The sequence below is a fragment of the Opisthocomus hoazin genome, chromosome 15 (genome assembly GCF_030867145.1).
Source record: "Opisthocomus hoazin isolate bOpiHoa1 chromosome 15, bOpiHoa1.hap1, whole genome shotgun sequence".
NCBI lineage: Eukaryota > Metazoa > Chordata > Aves > Opisthocomiformes > Opisthocomidae > Opisthocomus > Opisthocomus hoazin.
Window position 1 is genome coordinate 13,462,219 of NC_134428.1, and position 18,164 is coordinate 13,480,382.

General features: G+C 46.4%; 1 protein-coding gene across 1 annotated transcript in view; it reads left to right on the forward strand.

Annotated features, from left to right (window-relative positions):
* Positions 1 to 16,243, forward strand: part of DNAAF8 (dynein axonemal assembly factor 8) — a 97,078-nt gene extending 80,835 nt beyond the window's left edge. Inside the window, exons 27-32 of the mRNA XM_075436977.1 lie at positions 2,135 to 2,229; positions 3,744 to 3,864; positions 6,462 to 6,679; positions 8,256 to 8,341; positions 12,306 to 12,375; positions 15,491 to 16,243. Coding sequence (XP_075293092.1) covers positions 2,135 to 2,229; positions 3,744 to 3,864; positions 6,462 to 6,679; positions 8,256 to 8,341; positions 12,306 to 12,375; positions 15,491 to 15,568 — 668 coding nt within the window. The 3' untranslated portion in view covers positions 15,569 to 16,243. The remainder of the gene's footprint in view (positions 1 to 2,134; positions 2,230 to 3,743; positions 3,865 to 6,461; positions 6,680 to 8,255; positions 8,342 to 12,305; positions 12,376 to 15,490) is intronic.
* Positions 16,244 to 18,164: the final 1,921 nt, after the last annotated feature.

Genomic DNA, 18,164 nt, shown 5'->3' on the forward strand with positions numbered 1-18,164 from the left:
CTTTCACTGAGAATCACAGAGAACTCCCTGTGTTAGAGAAACCCTCAGATCTCTGCTTTGGCATTCCCTTCAGATCTGTGCTTCCTTCTAAGACTGGGCTGAGCTCAGAGCTGAACCACTTTACCACCACCTGCGCTCTGAGACCATGTTGTGGATTATGTTGGAGCCAGCTATGCAGTTGGCTCATGAAGCCATCCTTGCACACATTCAAGGAAAAGGAATGCAGCTGTATCTAATGTACTTAGTAATTCTGACGCAAGAATCCGATCCAGCCGCTGTGCCAGGGAGGTGTCTGTCCATAAGGAAAGGAGTGTTCATAACCCTTTGCACCTCCAAGAGCCTGTATGCCAAGAAGAGTGAAACATTTACCTATAAGTTAAGCAGGAAGAGCTTAATCACTGCGCGAGTAATCATTTAGGGGACTGGAAGACCATCTTCCTTTTCTAGAAAGGAATACCAGGTTTTCTCAGTTTTGCCCTAGCTGAGGAAGACTTCTAGTTAATGCCATCTTGCTGAAGGAGAGAAAACTCTAGCTGTGTGTTTCCTCCCAGAGTGACTGGGGAAATTCAAGTAAGATGAAGACCAGGCGCCAGTGATGCAGTCAAACCAAATAATGCAGTTTTAATACTCTGGGGCTCAGCTACAGAGGTAAACCTGCTCTCCTCTCATCTCTTCTGGGTCTTATGAAGTCATTGTATAGTGCTTTTTCTTGAACTCAAAAAGCTCTTGCACATGCATCTTATACAGTCTTACACCTTGAGGAAAGTGAGAGTAAAATGTTGCTAGCTTTGGGAGCATTTGTGTCGTCTGTAACGGCATAGATGATTTAAACAAGGACAATTTGATGTAGAGGTACATAAAGGATACAGCACGACTTATACGCTGGTGACTTATGCAATCTTAGGGTTGTAAACTACTGTATTAAGGACTCTGGCTATACAAAACCTAGAATTATGAAGTTCAAACAGGGCTGAGTGGTCCAAGAGCAGTAAGACATGATTCTTTGAATGGGTAGCCTGCAAAGGTGGTAATATTTCAGAGGATATTTGTGTTTTGTGTATTTGTATCCCAGGAGCATGGATCTGTGCCAGCACATTGACAATCTATCTGAACTCCAGTTATATAGAAATAGCTTTGCCTTCTCTAACATTTTCCACCCACAAATCTCGAAACATTTTGAGTAGTGCTTTATAACACTGTTGCTTTATAGGGAAATATTCAGATGCTAAGCCTGGAGGGACCTCTCAAGTCACTGAGTTCAGTTAATTCTCTCACAGACAGCCACATCATGTATTCCCTTTCATAAGCATCCACCCCAGTTAGAGGTTGTCACAGAACTTCACTGCTTTGATAACTAGAAATCTTCTTACATTTTCAAACTTAAATATAGCCCTATACAGATTGTATCCATTTGTCCTTGTGCCAACACCTGTACTTTAATTTTAAGTAGTTCTTTTTTCTGCTCTGACATTTTCCACCCTCATGTGTTTATCAGAAATCAGATTCCTTCTCAGCTTTGTGTCCTGTTGGGTCAAACAAGCCAAGGTCTTTTAGGTTTAACTCTTCAGATGATCCTTGTGTTCTTTCTCTGTACCTGTTCCAGTCTCAATTTACCTTTCATGACTGTGAGTGAACAGAAAAATATACTACTATCAGCAATGTCTCATTCTGATTTCTGTTGTAAATCAGAGCCCCCAGCATATTCGAGACTTACATTATTGTTACTAAGCACAGTTGTCTTACTAACTAGAAGCTCCTTCCCGTTCAGTAAGACCAGCCTTATGTGATCCAGAAGCAAAGGAAAAACAGTGGGGGATTGGAGCAGGTATTGATGAGTTTCACAGGCTCCGTAACATGATTCCGTTGACTACGCTGTTAGGAAATAGAAGGAGTCTTGTTTACATGAAGAACAAGCTGAGCGATAATAGGACAGAATCAAAATACCAAGAAGGCAATAGAACTATTCTAAATATAATGGTTTAAAATGTTTGCTATTACTGTACGGAACAGCTGGCCTTTAAAGCAATTACTTCAGTAAGTTGCACATCATCAATCTCTCAGAAAGATGAGTGTGAGTCTAGAGAATGTTTAATTCATGGCCTGAGAGAATCTTCTCATTGTATTTATCTCCCAGGCTCCAAATCCTATCAAATAGCTGTCCAGGATATGAAGCTGTTTTTCCCAGAAGGGCTGTGCTGCGCCGAGTGTCAGACATTAGAGGAGGAAGAGGTAGGATTCTGCCCTTTCCTGAGAAGTACCCTGCTGTGTCAGAGCAATGGCTTTGGCCCTCCTGTCCCATGACTTCTTTCTTATTATGCTTTGGATAATGCTTTTTTTGCTGTGTTTCACCAGCTGCCAAGTTTTCCCTCTCCTGTGGATGCTCTACCACAATATGCTGACTTTGTATTGACCCAGACAGTCTCAGTGGAAAAGTGCTTTTTCAGATATGTTTGTTCAGTTACCTGTGCGCTAAATTCAGGAGGGCTCACGGCTCATGCTTTAGAAGCAAAGTTCCCAGACAGAGTCAACATTGCTTTGGAAGCAGGTCACGGGGAGGGACAGCAGCATCATCGATGATTGCTAAGATGCAGTTGGCCCAAAGGCTGGTTTTTTTTACCAGCTTTTCTCATGTAGCGTTCCAGAATGGAGATGAACTGGGATGGCTGATAATGTAACTTGCTGGTTGCTGAATGTCTCCCATGGAGTCTGTACAGATCCACACACTCATAGCATGGAGCACTGCCCTATTTGTGTCACAAGGATGTTGTCCCTTGTGCCCTGCCAGTAGAGGTACCAGTCCATAGCAATGAAAGGGGTGGAGCTGTCTCATGTAAGACATCTCATGCTGTAAAGTACAGGCACAGTTTGCAGAGCTGCTGGGTGCCCGTGTCCTTCCCTGCCTGCAGGCAGAGGCATCAAGACTCGGACTCTTGCCTCTTGGTTTGCATCGTGGGCAGTGCCGAGAAGCCTACCAGTAGTGGTGTGGCCCCCTTCTGCTTGTCTGGCCCTTCACACTATGTAGCTGCTGGTCTCTGATTCAAACCACTGTAATTTGCCAATGGCTAAAACAGAACAGTAAGTTTTTCCTGTTCAACTAGTTTTGTTTGTTACTTCTACTCTGATCATTTTCTTCTCAAAACCAGTTTGAAATTATTGGGTTATGCCCAACAAAGGGATGGGATTTTCTGAGCTTTGCTATGTCCCTGTGGCACAGAGGTGACACACCTGAATTAGTCCAAGGAGATTAGCTCTGGAACTGGAAGCAGCTGGCCACATCTGGAGTATGCTTCACTAGTGTGAATGCCCTCCCACTGCAACTCAGACCAGAGCATCACGACTGCACTGTGCTGGGATGCGTGGATGTGCCAGTTCATTCAGAGTCAGAAGGGAGCTGATACACACCAGTTTGGCACTGGATAAAGATGCCAGAGACTCACAGTCCTTGAGTTACTGGCCTTGAAAAGATGGGAGCAGAGACCTTAGAAAGATGTCTGGATGTAGGACCTTTAAAAGGATGACAAGATGCCATACTGAATTAAGCCTCAATAAAAAAAGAACACATGCAAAATGTTCTTGTATCTCTAGACAAGCAGGTGTTTTCTAGGCTGGCAATTACAGAAGTACACTACACCAACAAAAGCTTCACAGCTTGCCTGAATCAATACGTAAGAAGTGTTATCCTTTCTGATTAGGTAACGGTGTTCCCATGACTTGTCTCTCGCTCACTCCCTTCTCTCCTGCAGATCTATAACCTGAAACGTGACCCCGTAGTCGGTTTGGAAATCAGCAAGCAACACAAGATCATAAAACGTGAAACAGGAGGGCAACTCAATTTATTGGGCTCTGAGCAACCATGCAATCTTGGTAAGGAAATGTGTAACTGTTGTTATAGATTGAGACTGTTATTGATTAATTGGACAGTAAGACAAACCATCTGGTGGCAGCAAGATTTGGTATTGATGTCCTTTCAGAAAGGAGAGACAACTCTGAGCTGCAGACAGCTCCAATGGAGCCCAGCCATTTAACTGTTTACCTGCCAGGCCTTTCCACTTCCAGCGCTTTCATGGATTTAAATATAGGGCTGTTGAGAGCGCTGATCTCATCACCAGCAGCAGAACAAGCACTGTCAACACAGCTAGTGTAAGCAACAGTGCACCTTTCTCTGCTGAATTTTGACAATGCATTTCAACACCAACATGGCTGTGGTGGTTGGCATGTCCGTTCAAAGCCTGCCACAGGAGAGGCCAAGAGACCATAGTGATGGGCGATTGTGAGATGTTTTGTTCTGTGAAATGAGTAAATAACAATTTATGCAGGGAGTCATTTTGGCAGCGTGGACATCTAACTCTCAGGAACTGTCCTGAGATCTCATTCAGTTCCCACTAGCTGCTGAAGAGCTGCTAGCTCAAAATGACTTCCAGGTGTCGCTGGTCTCAGTTTGGTTTGAATTCAAAGCTTCAGCAAGCCTGTCAGTTCCCTCAGAAGCCTACAGTTTCTCTGGGCCTTTTCTGTCGATTTTACTTGATAGGCATGTGTACAACACAGGCTGCGATGCAGCACCATTTATGTGGGGAGACGTAACTAACACATGGGGGTGCTTCCATGTCGGGATACTGTGGGCTGATCCCAAGTCTTTATAAACAAGCAGCAACCAGGTAAAGCATCCCTGTGGTGTTCACTGAGGAGCAGATGTATTTGGAACCGGATTGTTCTCATTCCTGTAGCTTGAGTTCTGGTGTGACTGGCAAGCAGGAGGGTAGGCAGCTGAGAAAATGTTCCTGTGCTACACCCAATTTCTGCAGTTATTAATCCCAGCAGTAAAATCACGAGATTATTGTGGAATGGCAGAAGAGTACAATAAAAATGCTAGAGAATTACAGGCAGTCACCTCCCACCTCAAACCCTTACTGATACACGACTTTTGGGCATTGACCCATACCAGCAGGTGCATGGGACAGCACATGTAGGAGTGCAAGGGGGATGGGGGTAAATCAAGGCCTTTGCCTCAATGGCAGCATAGCTGCTTGTTAGGCACCGAGTCACTGTTGTGTAGGGGGTCTCTGAAGGAGGCTTTTTCCCAAGGTAATTATCAATTAAATCTTTCTACTTGTGGCTTTGGGCTATGCCCTATGCGTGCTTCATGATCATTACAAAAATCACACATCCTCAGGCAAGCTCCTCTTCTTACGTTGCACACTTAATATATCAGAGACTGACTGCATGAAGGTTTAAGACATAACTGATGCCTGTGGTGAGGGGTGAGGCCTATCTTGCAGCGTTGTTGACATTCCCGAGCCGTTGTATGAGTCCTGAAACAAGAGCTTGGCAACTGCGCATATGTGACAGCAGCTTTTTTGAGACAAGCGGGCTGTTCAGCATGTAGCTGTCTGACCTTCTTGTCTGGGTGGCTGCAGAAATGTGATCATATTGTTGTGTTTCTGGTGGGGTGTGTCAGCTCGAGCTGTGTTCAGAGCACAAAGCTGCAGTGAGAAGAGGCTTGCAGGTGTTCCCAGTCCAAAATATCCTGGGTTGCTGTTGCTGACAGGCAGGGTATTTCCCCATCAACTTATTGCACGATGAGAAAGGACCAGGCCTGTAGCACAGGTCAGTGGTGACTGAAGCACTTCTTGATTTTTAGAAGAGATGGCAGAAAATAAAATAATAGAAAATAGCTTGTTGTAGAGAGAGTGCAGGTATTCTGCAAGCTTTGTACAGCCCAGCGTTGGAAGCAAATCTCAAAATATGTGTCCCTCATTTCCTGCTGCATGAGGATCTTTTTGCTTTGAAGATGTCTAAGCAGAGTAAAAAGGAAACCAGTGTACAGCCCTGATGCGTTTGTGTCTCAGAAAATGTATTTCAAAGAGTTACTGTCCTGGAAAAGCAAGTACACGTGATCTCTGAACTGTCAGGCACAATATAGTAAGCGCCTCTGGCAAACCAGACACATCATTCACTTTGGTCTCATCTTGAACACTAGAGGTAGCTCTTGCACACAAAGAATCCTGTCCTTTCAGCAAATAATTATCACAAAGCTGCTGCCTAATGGACAGACAGATTTATCATGAGGAAAATATGAAATACAGTAAGTCTTATGTATGCTGATCAGAATTACATTTTGGATTATAAAAGCAGCTGGATTAACAGGTTTCTTTGCTTGGAAGAAATTAAATGGAATAGTATCTCCTGTAGCAAACCAGCAGAACGTCCTTGTCTGACTCCTGAAATGGGGTCACTACGGCTGTCTTGTGATCTCCGGATACGTACACATAGGCGTTGTATGCAGTTTGACAGTTCAGGATGAGCAATTGCATCTGTGAACATCCCAAACAACATAACAACGCCTGAGTGCCTCTGATCTTCCAGTTACTTGTCTGCGGCAGGGAAGAATTACTTAGAGGGTAGCAGTTGTGGGGGGTAGATATAAAACAAGCATCTGTTGTGTTTTGATCTTTTCCCATCAGATCGGCCATTGCTTGATAACCTCTGCCAAACCACTTGCCTCGTATTGCCTGGGATAATCCTTCGGGGTTCAGAGCACCCACCTTATGTCGAACTGCTTGATCAGCTTATTGGCAAAGACTTCACAGTGACTGGAGTACGCCTCACTGTCCTGGACACACCGCAAGCTCACTGCATCTCTGAGATACTAAGCAGGCCAAAGTGCAGTGTTGCAGCAAAGGTATGAAACAGCTGGAGCTGGGCTTTTCTTCCTTCGCGCAAAAGAAGAGCCTTTTAATGCCATGCTGTGCTGAGATATCCAGGCTAGCTCTGGGCAGACTTGCTTTGGTAACAGTATTAGCACAGCACTGCATCTGAGCTCTAATACCACTGGTAAATAACATGGGCAATGTGCCTCGTTAGCTAGTCCCTACCTTGTGTTCCTGTATCTCCGCTAGCTCACTGACACCCAACCTTGACATCATTATGTGTGAACATATCCTTACTGTGAACACTGAAATTTTATTCCATTCACCTATCAGTGTGCAGTTGCTGCTATTATTTATGTTCTGCTGCTGTATCCTGTCTTGTTTCTCTATATAAATACAGTTTCTGTTTCTCTAATCACACCCCATTAATCCTCTTCTACAATGCTAAATAACCCTTCCACTTTTTGGACTGTGCCCTGGAGTCCTAGGCAGAGATTTCATTTTGCTTCTCTTTTAGTTGATGCTGACAGCTCAAGCTGCAGTCCAGCATGGGATTTGAGCAAGTGCTCATGGGGCTGAAGCATGAGATGTGCTTCTGGGGTGAGCAGATATGTTGCTTTACAGCAGCAGGGTATCTGGCCCAGGCTGTCTTTCTCTTTGCACTTGGTGTAGGAGAAGCCCACTGTTTCAGGAACCTTACTGGGGCAGAGCAGTAAGGTAGAATGTGCAAGGAAGTGCAGTCAGGAGCACAGAGTAAACAAGGGGGGAAACTACTTATACTGGAAGTAGCAATCAACAAAGGGCTGTCAAAGACACACAGCAGTCCCTCTGAAAAAATACAAACATTTGTGCTTCCAGCTTTTCAGTATGAGTCTTAGGTGTTATCTGTAATAAGAACAGGTAAAATCTTTTCAGGTTGTGATTTTTTAAACTGACAGCACCCCTTTGAAGTATGACTCTGTAGAATAGCAATTACATCTAGCATCCAATTAGTCTAAGCACTACTTTCTTCTCCTGCGGTTCCCCTGAGGATGCCATCCCTCTGCACAGAAGCATGTGCACAGCCCTCTAGGAAGGACAAAGCGAGTCAGTGTGTGGGCAGGAGAGCTATGGCAGCGGCACTGCTCTCCTGGCGATGGAAACACTTCCTCCTGTCAGAGATGAATTACTCTGAGCAGAATTGGCATGTTTCCAGAAGGGTCTGGCACTGCTGAGCCAAAGGTGAACATTACAATATTTGCTTTCCCTTGCCAGAAGAGAGATGGGCGCCTTCAAGTAATAAGTGTTCTGCTACAATATCTCAACATTTACTGTTATCTCTGTATTCCTGCTTCCAGCAGACTTAGTGACTGAATAGCACACCTAAGTAACCTGCTTATTTTCACTCTGAGAGAAGGGAACAGGAATAATAGTATGCCATAGGAGCAGGATAACTAGCAGTTCAGACATGATACTCTTTCAATTTGAAAGAGTCCGTTGCTTTGTGACTTTCATCCCCTCACACAGCACACAAGCAGTTATCTGTGCTGTCAGTGGTTCATCAGTGAGGCTTACAGACTTATTTAAGTGGATAGCAACACCAAAGCTCTGTTCTTCCTTCTCTTGTAGTGTTCCCTCTTAATGGATGGTTTGTGTCTGGTGCTAGCAGCACAGCGAGACAATACGGTTGTTTGCTTTGACTCCCTGCTGGACAGGTAAGCGAGGACAGTGTCGTTCTAACAGCACTGTCCTAACCCCTGCTAGAGAGCTTGTGATCTGAAGGAGGACAGCTGAATTTCTTGTTCCAGCTCAGACTCCCATGAGGTCAGGTGCCACTCAAAGGCAACCCATTCTTCCTGAGTTATGTTGTTGTTAATGGGTCAGTACCTCGGAATGTTCCCCAGTTTCAAAGTGATGTGTGCTGTACTCAGGACCTTGAATACTGAGTTGTGTTGTTTGTTAAGGACCCAGAGTGTCTGTGAGGCTTGGCAGCATGGTTCCACAAATACAGGCAGTTCCCTGAAATAAGGGCTCACATTGGGAATAGACCTGCTGAATCAATAAAATTCCTAGGAGAAATATCTTAGCAGCTTATGTTTGCTATGAAAAAAATACTTAAATTCCAGAGAGCAAAATCAAAAATTAGCCTCTTAAATAAATCACCAGAAATGCTGGGTAGAGGATATATAAGCCTGGTAAAACAAACAGAACCCACCTACAGGGACTGATTACTGAAATAGAATGATTATCAGGCCAATTAACCCACTGCTCCCCAGAGGGAAAGTTTCCTTGCACAGGGGCTGGTATTTGGCAATGCGATGCGTAGTTCATGCACATGGATTCCTCTGGGAAAGGAAGCCAAGTCAGTCTATTTTCTGACACATTTGGTATAGAGCAGTCCAGCAGCCACACCGATAAGACTGTCGTGACTGGCTGTACCATCTAGAGGGCTTCCAGATAAGGCTGTCAGTGGGATAGGAATAAGGGATTCAAGGATGCTGGAGTTCGCAGGCATCAAGGGGATCAAATCTGAACATCCAAGTTGGTAGACACCTTGGAGTTCTTGTAGTTTGCTGAAATGTTACAGTGCTCAGTCACAAGGTCAAACCTGGGAAGAACAGTTGGAACAAATTTCAGTGGTAACTTTCCAAAATGTTTTTAAGCTAGTAACAAAATTTAGACATTGCTCCCATTCATTTAAAATTACACCCTTGGGAGCCACATCCCAAGCTTTCACCCTGCAAGGTCGAAGCAGAGAGCAAGTTATCCAAGACCTTTCTAGCGAGTTTTTTTTCCTATGTCACAGGAAGAAAGTGAGCTGGTGGGAACCCCAGAGCCCACTGCTGAAGGTAGTTCTGGGAGAGTGACTGCCAGCAGAGCTGGCAGCCAACGCAAGAACCCCCACCTCTGTATTTTCCTCAGGCTTTTGCTCATCAGTTATGGGTGCTGAATAACAAGATCAGCTGCAACGCAGTACTTCCCTCTTCTGCAGGTTTAACTTGATATGTTTTAAGATTACCAGTCTCGAGGCAGCGCCCCCAGAGCAAACCTCACAGTGGCTTCTCACTGCCATTCCCGTTGAGCTGAGGGGCCCAGAAGGAAGCAGGGAGGAATAGGTACGAGTCTCCCACCGCTCATCCGGGTCTGTGCCAGCATGGCTGTCTGTAGAAAGGATAAACTTCCTTGCTGAACTGCAAAATACGTGTGCATAAATCATGGCTGTTAGGAGGCACTCCCAAATGGCAGGATCCACTCTGCCTCTTACCCCAGTGCCAAGAGCTAGTGATCATGCAGGCATTTAAAACCAGCTCTCCAAAAAAAAAAACATTTGCCTTCATGGTTGATGACACTCATGGAAGGGAGGGGCAGCAAGGTGTGCCCAAGGATGGGGAGGAGGGGAGGCAGTGGTACTTGGGTAGCTCAACTGTAGCCAACAGTACCCTCATACCCTTATGGTATCATAAGCCATCATACTGTTTAAAATAAATGTTGCAAATGTCATTGAAAATCCAGCCTGACTTAAGTAGTGTCTCATAAGGACACTTCATGCTACACATCTTCATTGCCTAGTTTATAAACATTTCCAAATAACATCTGAGGTTAATTACACTTATGACTCCATCAGCAGGAGCCACATGACCTTTCTTGTACTGAGTAAATCACTGTACATTTATTTCGCTCTTACTGCCACGACCCAGGATTCCAATACCTGCACGGGTTCTGGCCTGCATTTCGGCTGCCTTACTGAAACATCATGGTGTAAGAGATTATTTTACAGGCCTGGGAGTTGATTCACAGCTGAGCCACGTTACCTGGGCTTTGTGCCACAGGGAGAAACGTTGCCATCTCTATGGAAGCCTGGGATATGATGTCAGAGATGGGCTGTGATAAGAAGGAGGAATCAGGTGTTGAGAGGAACAATGCAGTCTTTGCTATTATAACTGCTCACAGTTCAGAGCCTATTAAAGCTTTCCTAAGCCAGCTCTAGTGGTGGCACATCAAGAAGAGACATTCAATCAGTGGAGGATGTGCTGTGCTGAGCAGCAGCCTTAAAGAGAGACGCAGACCCTCATAACTGTGTAGTGATTATTGTTCAGCAGCAGCAGCACCCACGCTGTCCATTCTCTGGACATCTATGAAGGCATTATTTCTGCACCAAAGGGAAGAAAGAACAGAAAAGGGGACAAAATTTATGCAGGTGGGGGCACAAAAGCAGCCTGTGAGCTTGATTGATTGCAAGGAGTGGAACCAAAGTAGGAATCTGGGAGGGTGCCAAGGGCAACTCATAGGGCAGAGTGAAGTAAGTGTTTGGAAGAGGTGAGGGGAAGCTGAAGCACAGCCTAAGAGCAGTGGTGACCGGGGGGAGAATCTAGAGAAGGAAGTGACATAATCCTATCCGCAGAAAAAATGATCTGAGACTTACCTTTCGTGTTCTGTCAGCATCTGATTGCCTGGATCTCCAATATAAAGTATTTGAATTTTCCTTGTCATAACTTGTTTTTATAGCCAGATTTCCTAGCTGCAGGGTGGCAGAGGGAAGAATTTACAAGTAAATTCAAAGCAACTCCTGGAAGAAAGGCATGCTCTGCTTTTTATGCATGACAAAATAGATTTAGCTGCCTTAATAGGTGATACTGATTTAATAGCGATTACTCTTCTATGGTTTTTCAAGCGGTTAATAAGTACTTTTCAATGCCCATAAGATTGTTAGGATCTAACTATGTTTTGCATGGTCTTTGGGAACTCAGCTAGTTAACGTTGTACTGAACCCAGTAAGCGGTGTTCGACTAAAGCATGCCAAAATCCTAGCTGCTTCTGATGAAAACTGGGGTGTAGGGTAGGCCTTGTACTTTCCTGGGTTTAGACAATGTAGTGCAATCAGAACAGAAGTCAAGTGTTAAGGAACTTTGCTGGATGTTATTCTCTCTGATGAAACATTCTTACCAAGTGTTAATTGCTGTTAGCAGGGAGTGATGTTATCCCTATAGGAAGCTCATCTCTGGGAGCTCTGGAGGAAAAGGAGGTGTAGAAATCAAAAAAAAAATGAACATACCAGAAGTAAAATCTTGGAGCTGTTGAAAATCACTGAAGGGAAAACTGTTGCCAAGCACAATACCTGGACGTGGGGGCAGGGAGTGGTTTCCAAAGCCTCTGGAGAGTTTTCAAGCCTAAGACTCTGAGCGTGCATAGAGTCAGTTTAAAAGGCAATTTTGAAATTTGTATATATGTTATTATAATTTGAATATGTCTTGTGGTCAATTCATGTGTGGCTTGAGGTGGACCCGAGCGAAATAAGGACTGGTGAAGCAGACCCTACTGCTGAAGGCAGCTTAGAAAGTCGTGGGTTTTGGGGAAAACACACAGATTATCTTTGTTGAGAAAAAGACCCTTGCGCAGAGCTAACCATCTACATTTATGTCTATTTCCCACTGCCCCAGAGACCTCATTATGCAACAGGTCATTACTGTTTGCTTGAAGGCTTATATTTTAAGAATCCAAATCCATTTATACAAAGCTTTGTAAAACCCAGGATTTATCTATGTAAAGAAGTTCAGTAACAGATGCACATGGCCAGAGCTGCTGGCACAGAGTATAGTCCTCCTCAAAGCTAGGTCATCGGCAGTCTCTGACAGCTTAGATGGCAAAGTAACACTGGCTTCCATTTTGCTTTATCCCCAGTGTCTGTTGGCAGAAGCAGCCAGTCCTGGACACTGCACAGCACCTTCTTTATCCCCAAAATGAGAAACAGGTAAGTAGAGAGGTTTATGCTATAGATATGTGTTACCCTGTGATGAATGAAACCTGTTGGAATTGTTTTAATTTTAGAAGAAAATTTCAATTTGTATAAAACAGAGATAGTGTCTCATGACAGCTCCAACCCTTGGCTTATACTGAGACCCCAGCAGGTGGTGGAAGGTGGGACCAAAACCCTGTCAAACTGTCTTCCGTGTTATACCGGTGGCACTGCTTTGAATCAAAATATTTTCAGACTTTGATAAAGATTCAATATTTTCTGTAGATGCCAGTTACTTTTTACGAAGAATCAACACTTAATAGGATACCTGTGATACTTGTAAAAAATAAGTGACAGAAAACATTAATTCAGCCCAACTGCCAAGCTGGCACATGTCCTATGCTCGAGATGTTATGTTTCAGAAGTCTGGGTCCAAATGGAAGATGTGAAATTAAGCCATTAGCTATTCCAGGGATGGGCTAGCTGAATACTTTATCAGTAGCTCATCCCAGGAAAGGAAACACTAAGCTCCAGGTTTTTAAACACATTAGGGCACCTAATGGGAATAAACTACACAAACACCTTTAAAACTCTGGCTGTAATCATCAAAATTTAGTACAAAACAAACGAGATTTAGATACAGGAGGCAGTGCCTGAAGAGTTAGAACTAGTAGGTATAAAAGTACTGGGGACAATGAGTAACAGCAGCAAGTGGACAAGCCTCTCCTGTGGATCCCTTTTTTTTCCCAAGAAAACCCAGCAGGAGAGTGAGATGTGTTTGTAACCTCATATAATGTATCAGAGCTGCTGCCTTCAGTATCAGTGCTCTAAGAATTGAGCCTTAAAAGAAACAGAGCCCTCCTTGAAGTCTGTGTTCCTCCTTTTAACACAGGCAAAACTAGCCCAAACTTCCCAGAAGTCGTACAGCTGCTGTTTTCAGCAGCTTTCCCTAAGGCGCAGTAAAATTCTCCCCAGGCGTAGCTGGGATTGTACGCGCTGCAGTGCCTGGGAAGGTCTGCCTGCACAGCTCTGCGATAGCTGCAAGGCTGTCATAGCACAGCGCTCACTGCTGCCAGGGTGCCAGGCTGTTGCCAAGTAATGTCACAGGGCAGCAAGTCCAGGCTCTCTTCTGATTTGCTTTGAAAAGGACATTACATATCTCTGGCTGACATAAAATTCCTTCTGCTTCACAGCTATGGGGAATCAGCCTATCAGCAAGAGGCTTATAGTACTTTCTGTGACAGATAAGAGAAAAAGCAAATATGCTCAGCCCTTCTCCCCACTTCTGGCAGTCCAGGGCACTGAATTAAATCGCTCTGGTGCTGGTGGAAGCAGGGCCTACTCGCAGTACTTCAGAGTTTAGACCACGAGTCTAGTCCTGGGACTGTGGTGGGTGCAGCACTTCTCATTGTGGGTTACAAGAAGCACAGCAGCAAGTAATGTTTCTTTTCAAATGGGCCTTTTGCTCCAAAGTTCAGGGTAGGTTTAGAAATCACAGAGCAAGATCTGAGGAGCAAGCTCACCAGAGAATGACTGTACCTCAAAGGATGTCCCTAGGAATGATGTTTGATTCTCTGATCTCTTGCTAATGAGTTTATAAAATGTCAGCCAGGCTTTCCAGGTCAAAGCTAATGAGCAACAACATGATATCAGGCAAAGTTCAGGAGGGTTAAATGAACATGGATTTCAAATCCTCATGGTCTGAGCAGAGCTGCAGTGTTTACTGGTAGAGTCAAGCCATGGAAGTGAAAAGGAATTTCATACTTGCTCCCTGTGTGATTTGGGACTAGGCAATAGGATGAGAAATCAGCTTTCCAAATGCGGACTATTTCAGTGCTGACATCTGTGTCTGGGCCAGTTGTCTTGCCTCCCTCTGCAGTCACCAAGAGAATCAAGTATTTCTACAGCACTTTTCACCTGCCCTATTTGAAATATCTGCCTTAGGAGTAGTTTCTTATTCTCAGCCAGGGACCCTGCGGGTGCCTGCTCCCCAGGCAGGCTTCTCTTGGGCACACACGGAGCAGCTCGCGCTTGGAAGTGATAGAGCCACATTTTGTTGGTGTCACCATTAGGGGCTGTTGCACTTCCAGAGGGCCGCTGTGGGGCAGTCCCAGGTGTCCGGGCACCTGGTCCCTACCCAGGCTGGAACCTCCCCAGCGATCAGAGAGCTGTCTAGGAGTGCTGTGCACGGCCTCACTGGGATATCCTGTGGCTGGACAGTTTCTCCTCACATGCAGTTCTGCACCGTGGCTGGGATGAGATTGTGAGGCTGGGCTGGCCATGCCTCGGCAGCAGTGCAGTGCATCATTGACCTGCCACCATTAGCAGGTCAGAGCAGGGGGACGGCACGGTCTCTGCAGAGCCCTTCCTCAGCAAGAGCCCGTGGGTGGGCAGCTGAACCTCCACTGGCAGGCAGCACTAATCCCTCCGCTCCGCCTGGACCCCTGAAGCTGTTAACAGCAGCCACAATGGCTGCTCCAGCATCTCCCTCCCTGCAGAGACAGCTGAAACCTGGAACTGGAGCAGAGCAACACAGGGAAAACACATCCCAACCTTGGCATGATCCTTAGCCCTTCAGCAGCAGGCAGGAGGGCTGGAGTCATACAGAAGAAACCTAAAAACCTATGAGGAGCAGCCGAGTGCTGGCAGGGGGAGGGCCCCAAGGGCTGCGTGGGGTGGGCTGTCAGCACAGCACGCACAATGCTTCAGAGGAACGTGGTGCTCACTAGCATGGTCAGAATTACAGACTGGTCCAGAAGCCCTTGGTGCTAAGCTGGCCACCCCGTCTCTGCAGCAGCCATGCCAACAGAGCCGCACAGGAGCGAGGTTTGGGAAGGAGAGGCAGAGCAGCTGGGGAAGGAGTTAGATTTCCCACTTGGCACTTTGCATGTTGTTGGTTTTCTTCAGTTCCTTGCAAATGTGAATCTTGAGAACAGCCAAACAATGGTTACAACTAGCAGACATTTCCTTGCTGTGGCACACTCATAGCCTCTGTACTGGGATTAATTCAACCTGGTAAATGTCCTCGCTATGCTGCCTGCAGCACGCACGAGAAACCTACCACTGAAGTTTCTCTGCAATGCAGAGAAATCACATCTCTTCCCCAACCCCTTCCTTCTTTTCTCCCCAGGCCGAAGAGCTGCTCTGTTGCCTTTTTGACTCCCTGACATCTGAGAGTGTCTACCGAATTGAATCCCAGGATTGCTAACCAAGATGGTCAAGGCCCTCAAGCAGCTCATGGGTGGACACCACTGCACATATCTGTGCAGCTGGTCACACAGGGACCGCCAGCCTCTAAGAGCACTGATGTTTGTTTGTCATTAAAACATAAAGTCCGAAATATGGTATTAATATCAGTAAGATAAATGAGAGTGGTGAGAGAAAGGATCAGTGCCCAAGAACAAATCTATCTGAACTGTAGCCGTGGTTTCTAGTGGAATGCATTCAGAGACAACCTGCTTGCGTTCACGGAGCAAGGTTTGGAGCATTCCTCTGGCTGGGAAAAACTCAGGAAGTAAAGTGAATAGGGGCAGGGGTTCAATGCTATCTTTCTCTCAGGTGCTTGGAGACTCCATCTTCTCCAGACCCCAAAGACATTATGGAGATACTCCCATTTTCTGCTGCTACTATGTTCTTTGAACCAAAGACAAAACCACAGTAAATAAAATGGAAATAGTCTGAGGGAAGGTTGGATCCCTGGAGAGTTCAGTACACCAGGTAGAGACGTTAAATAAGATTAAAAGCTGGCCGGCTCAATGTTCGCTTGCCTCTGCTCCGCAGCCCTGTTACCGTCTGTCTGCCCAGCCCCAGCTCCCTGCCCTCCCGTGGGCACACAACCCTGCCTCTTGTTCCTCCGTCTGCAGCAGCCGCTGATCCTAGCACGATTCTTCCTCAGCCGAGTCCTTTATATGAGCTCTCCGGCAAGTAAGCTGGCATTAATACAAACGGTTAGGGATGTTGCTAAGGAACTCCCTGGTCTGGTGAGGCCTTCTGATTACTACCCTCTCTTGGTAATGCAGGTTGGCGGGGACGAGATAGCAGAAAGAAGTCCCAAGGCCATCAAAAGGGACTTCAGAGCACTGGGGCAACTGGTTGAGGGATCAGGGGCGCAGGTGGTGTTTTCCTCCATCCCATCAGTGGCAGGGAACAGCACTGAAAGGGGCAGGAAAACTCACCTGGTTAACAGGTGGCTCAGGGACTGGTGCCATCAGTCAAATTTTGGCTTCTTTGATCATGGGGAGGTGTACACAGCACCGGGCCTGCTCGCGACAGGTCGAACTCAGCTGTCTCAAAGGGGAAAAAGAATTCTTGGCCACGAGCTGGCAGGGCTCATTGAGAGGGCTTTAAACTAGGTTTGAAGGGGGAAGGGGATATTGCCCAGCTCACTAGGGATGAGCCTAGGCTTGTCGTGCCAAGACCAGGGGTGAGATTGACAGCCCAGCTCAAGTGTGTTTACACCAATGCACATAGCATGGGCAATAAACAGGAGGAGCTGGAAGCCATTATACAGCAGGACGGCTACGACTTGGTCGCCATCACAGAAACGTGGTGGGACAACTCGCATGACTGGCATGCTGTCATAGATGGCTACAGACTCTTTAGGAAAGACAGACCAACAAGGAGAGGTGGGGGAGTTGCTCTGTATGTGAGGGAGCAAGTAGAATGCATTGAGCTTGGCCTGGGGGCAAATGAGGAACAAGTTGAAAGCTTGTGGGTTAGAATTAAGGGACAGGCTCATAAGGGTGACATTATGGTAGGTGTGTACTACAGGCCACCTGACCAGGAGGAGGAGGTTGATGAGGCCTTCTACAGGCAGCTGCAAGCAGCCTCACAGTCACAGGCCCTGGTTCTCATGGGGGACCTGAACCACCCTGACATCAGCTGGGAAGACCATACAGCTAGGCAGGCACAGTCCAGGAGGTTCCTACAGAGCATCGATGATAACTTTCTGATGCAAGTGGTGGAGGAACCAACAAGGAAAGGCGCGCTGCTGGACCTTGTGTTAACAAACAAGGAGGGACTGGTGGAGGATATGAAGGTCGGAGGTAGACTCGGCTGCAGTGACCATGAAATGGTCAAGTTCAGGATCCTGCGTGGAGGAAGCAGGGCGATAAGCAGGATCAAAACCTTGGACCTCGGGCCAGGGCTCTTGAAGGCAGGGGGGTCCATGAGTGCTGGTCGCTCTTTAAACGACACTTCTTCCATGCACAGGAGCAATGCATCCCCCTGAGAAAGAAATCGAGCAAAGGAGGCAGGAGACCTGCATGGTTAAACAAGGAGCTTCTAGCAGAGATCAGGCAGAAGAGAAAGGTCCATGGAATGTGGAAAGAGGGGCAGGCCACTTGGGAAGAGTACAGAAACGTAGTGAGAGCATGCAGGGATGCGACGAGGAAGGCCAAGGCCCGCCTGGAACTGAAGCTGGCAAGGGATGTCAAAAACAACAAGAAGGGCTTCTTCAACTACATCAGCAGCAAAAGGAAGGCTAGGGACAACGTGGGGCCGCTGCTGAATGAGGCGGGTGTCCTGGTGACGGAGGATACGGAGAAGGCAGAGCTACTGAATGCCTTCTTTGCTTCAGTCTTCAGTGCTAAGACTGGCCCTCAGGAATCCCAGGCCCCGGAGGTAAGAGAAGAAGCCTACAGAGAGGACGACTTTCCCTTGGTCGAGGAGGACTGTGTGAGGGATCGCTTAAGCGATCTGGACGTCCACAAATCCATGGGCCCCGATGGAATGCACACACGAGTGCTGAGGGAGCTGGCGGATGTCATTGCTGAGCCACTCTCCATCATCTTTGAGAGGTCCTG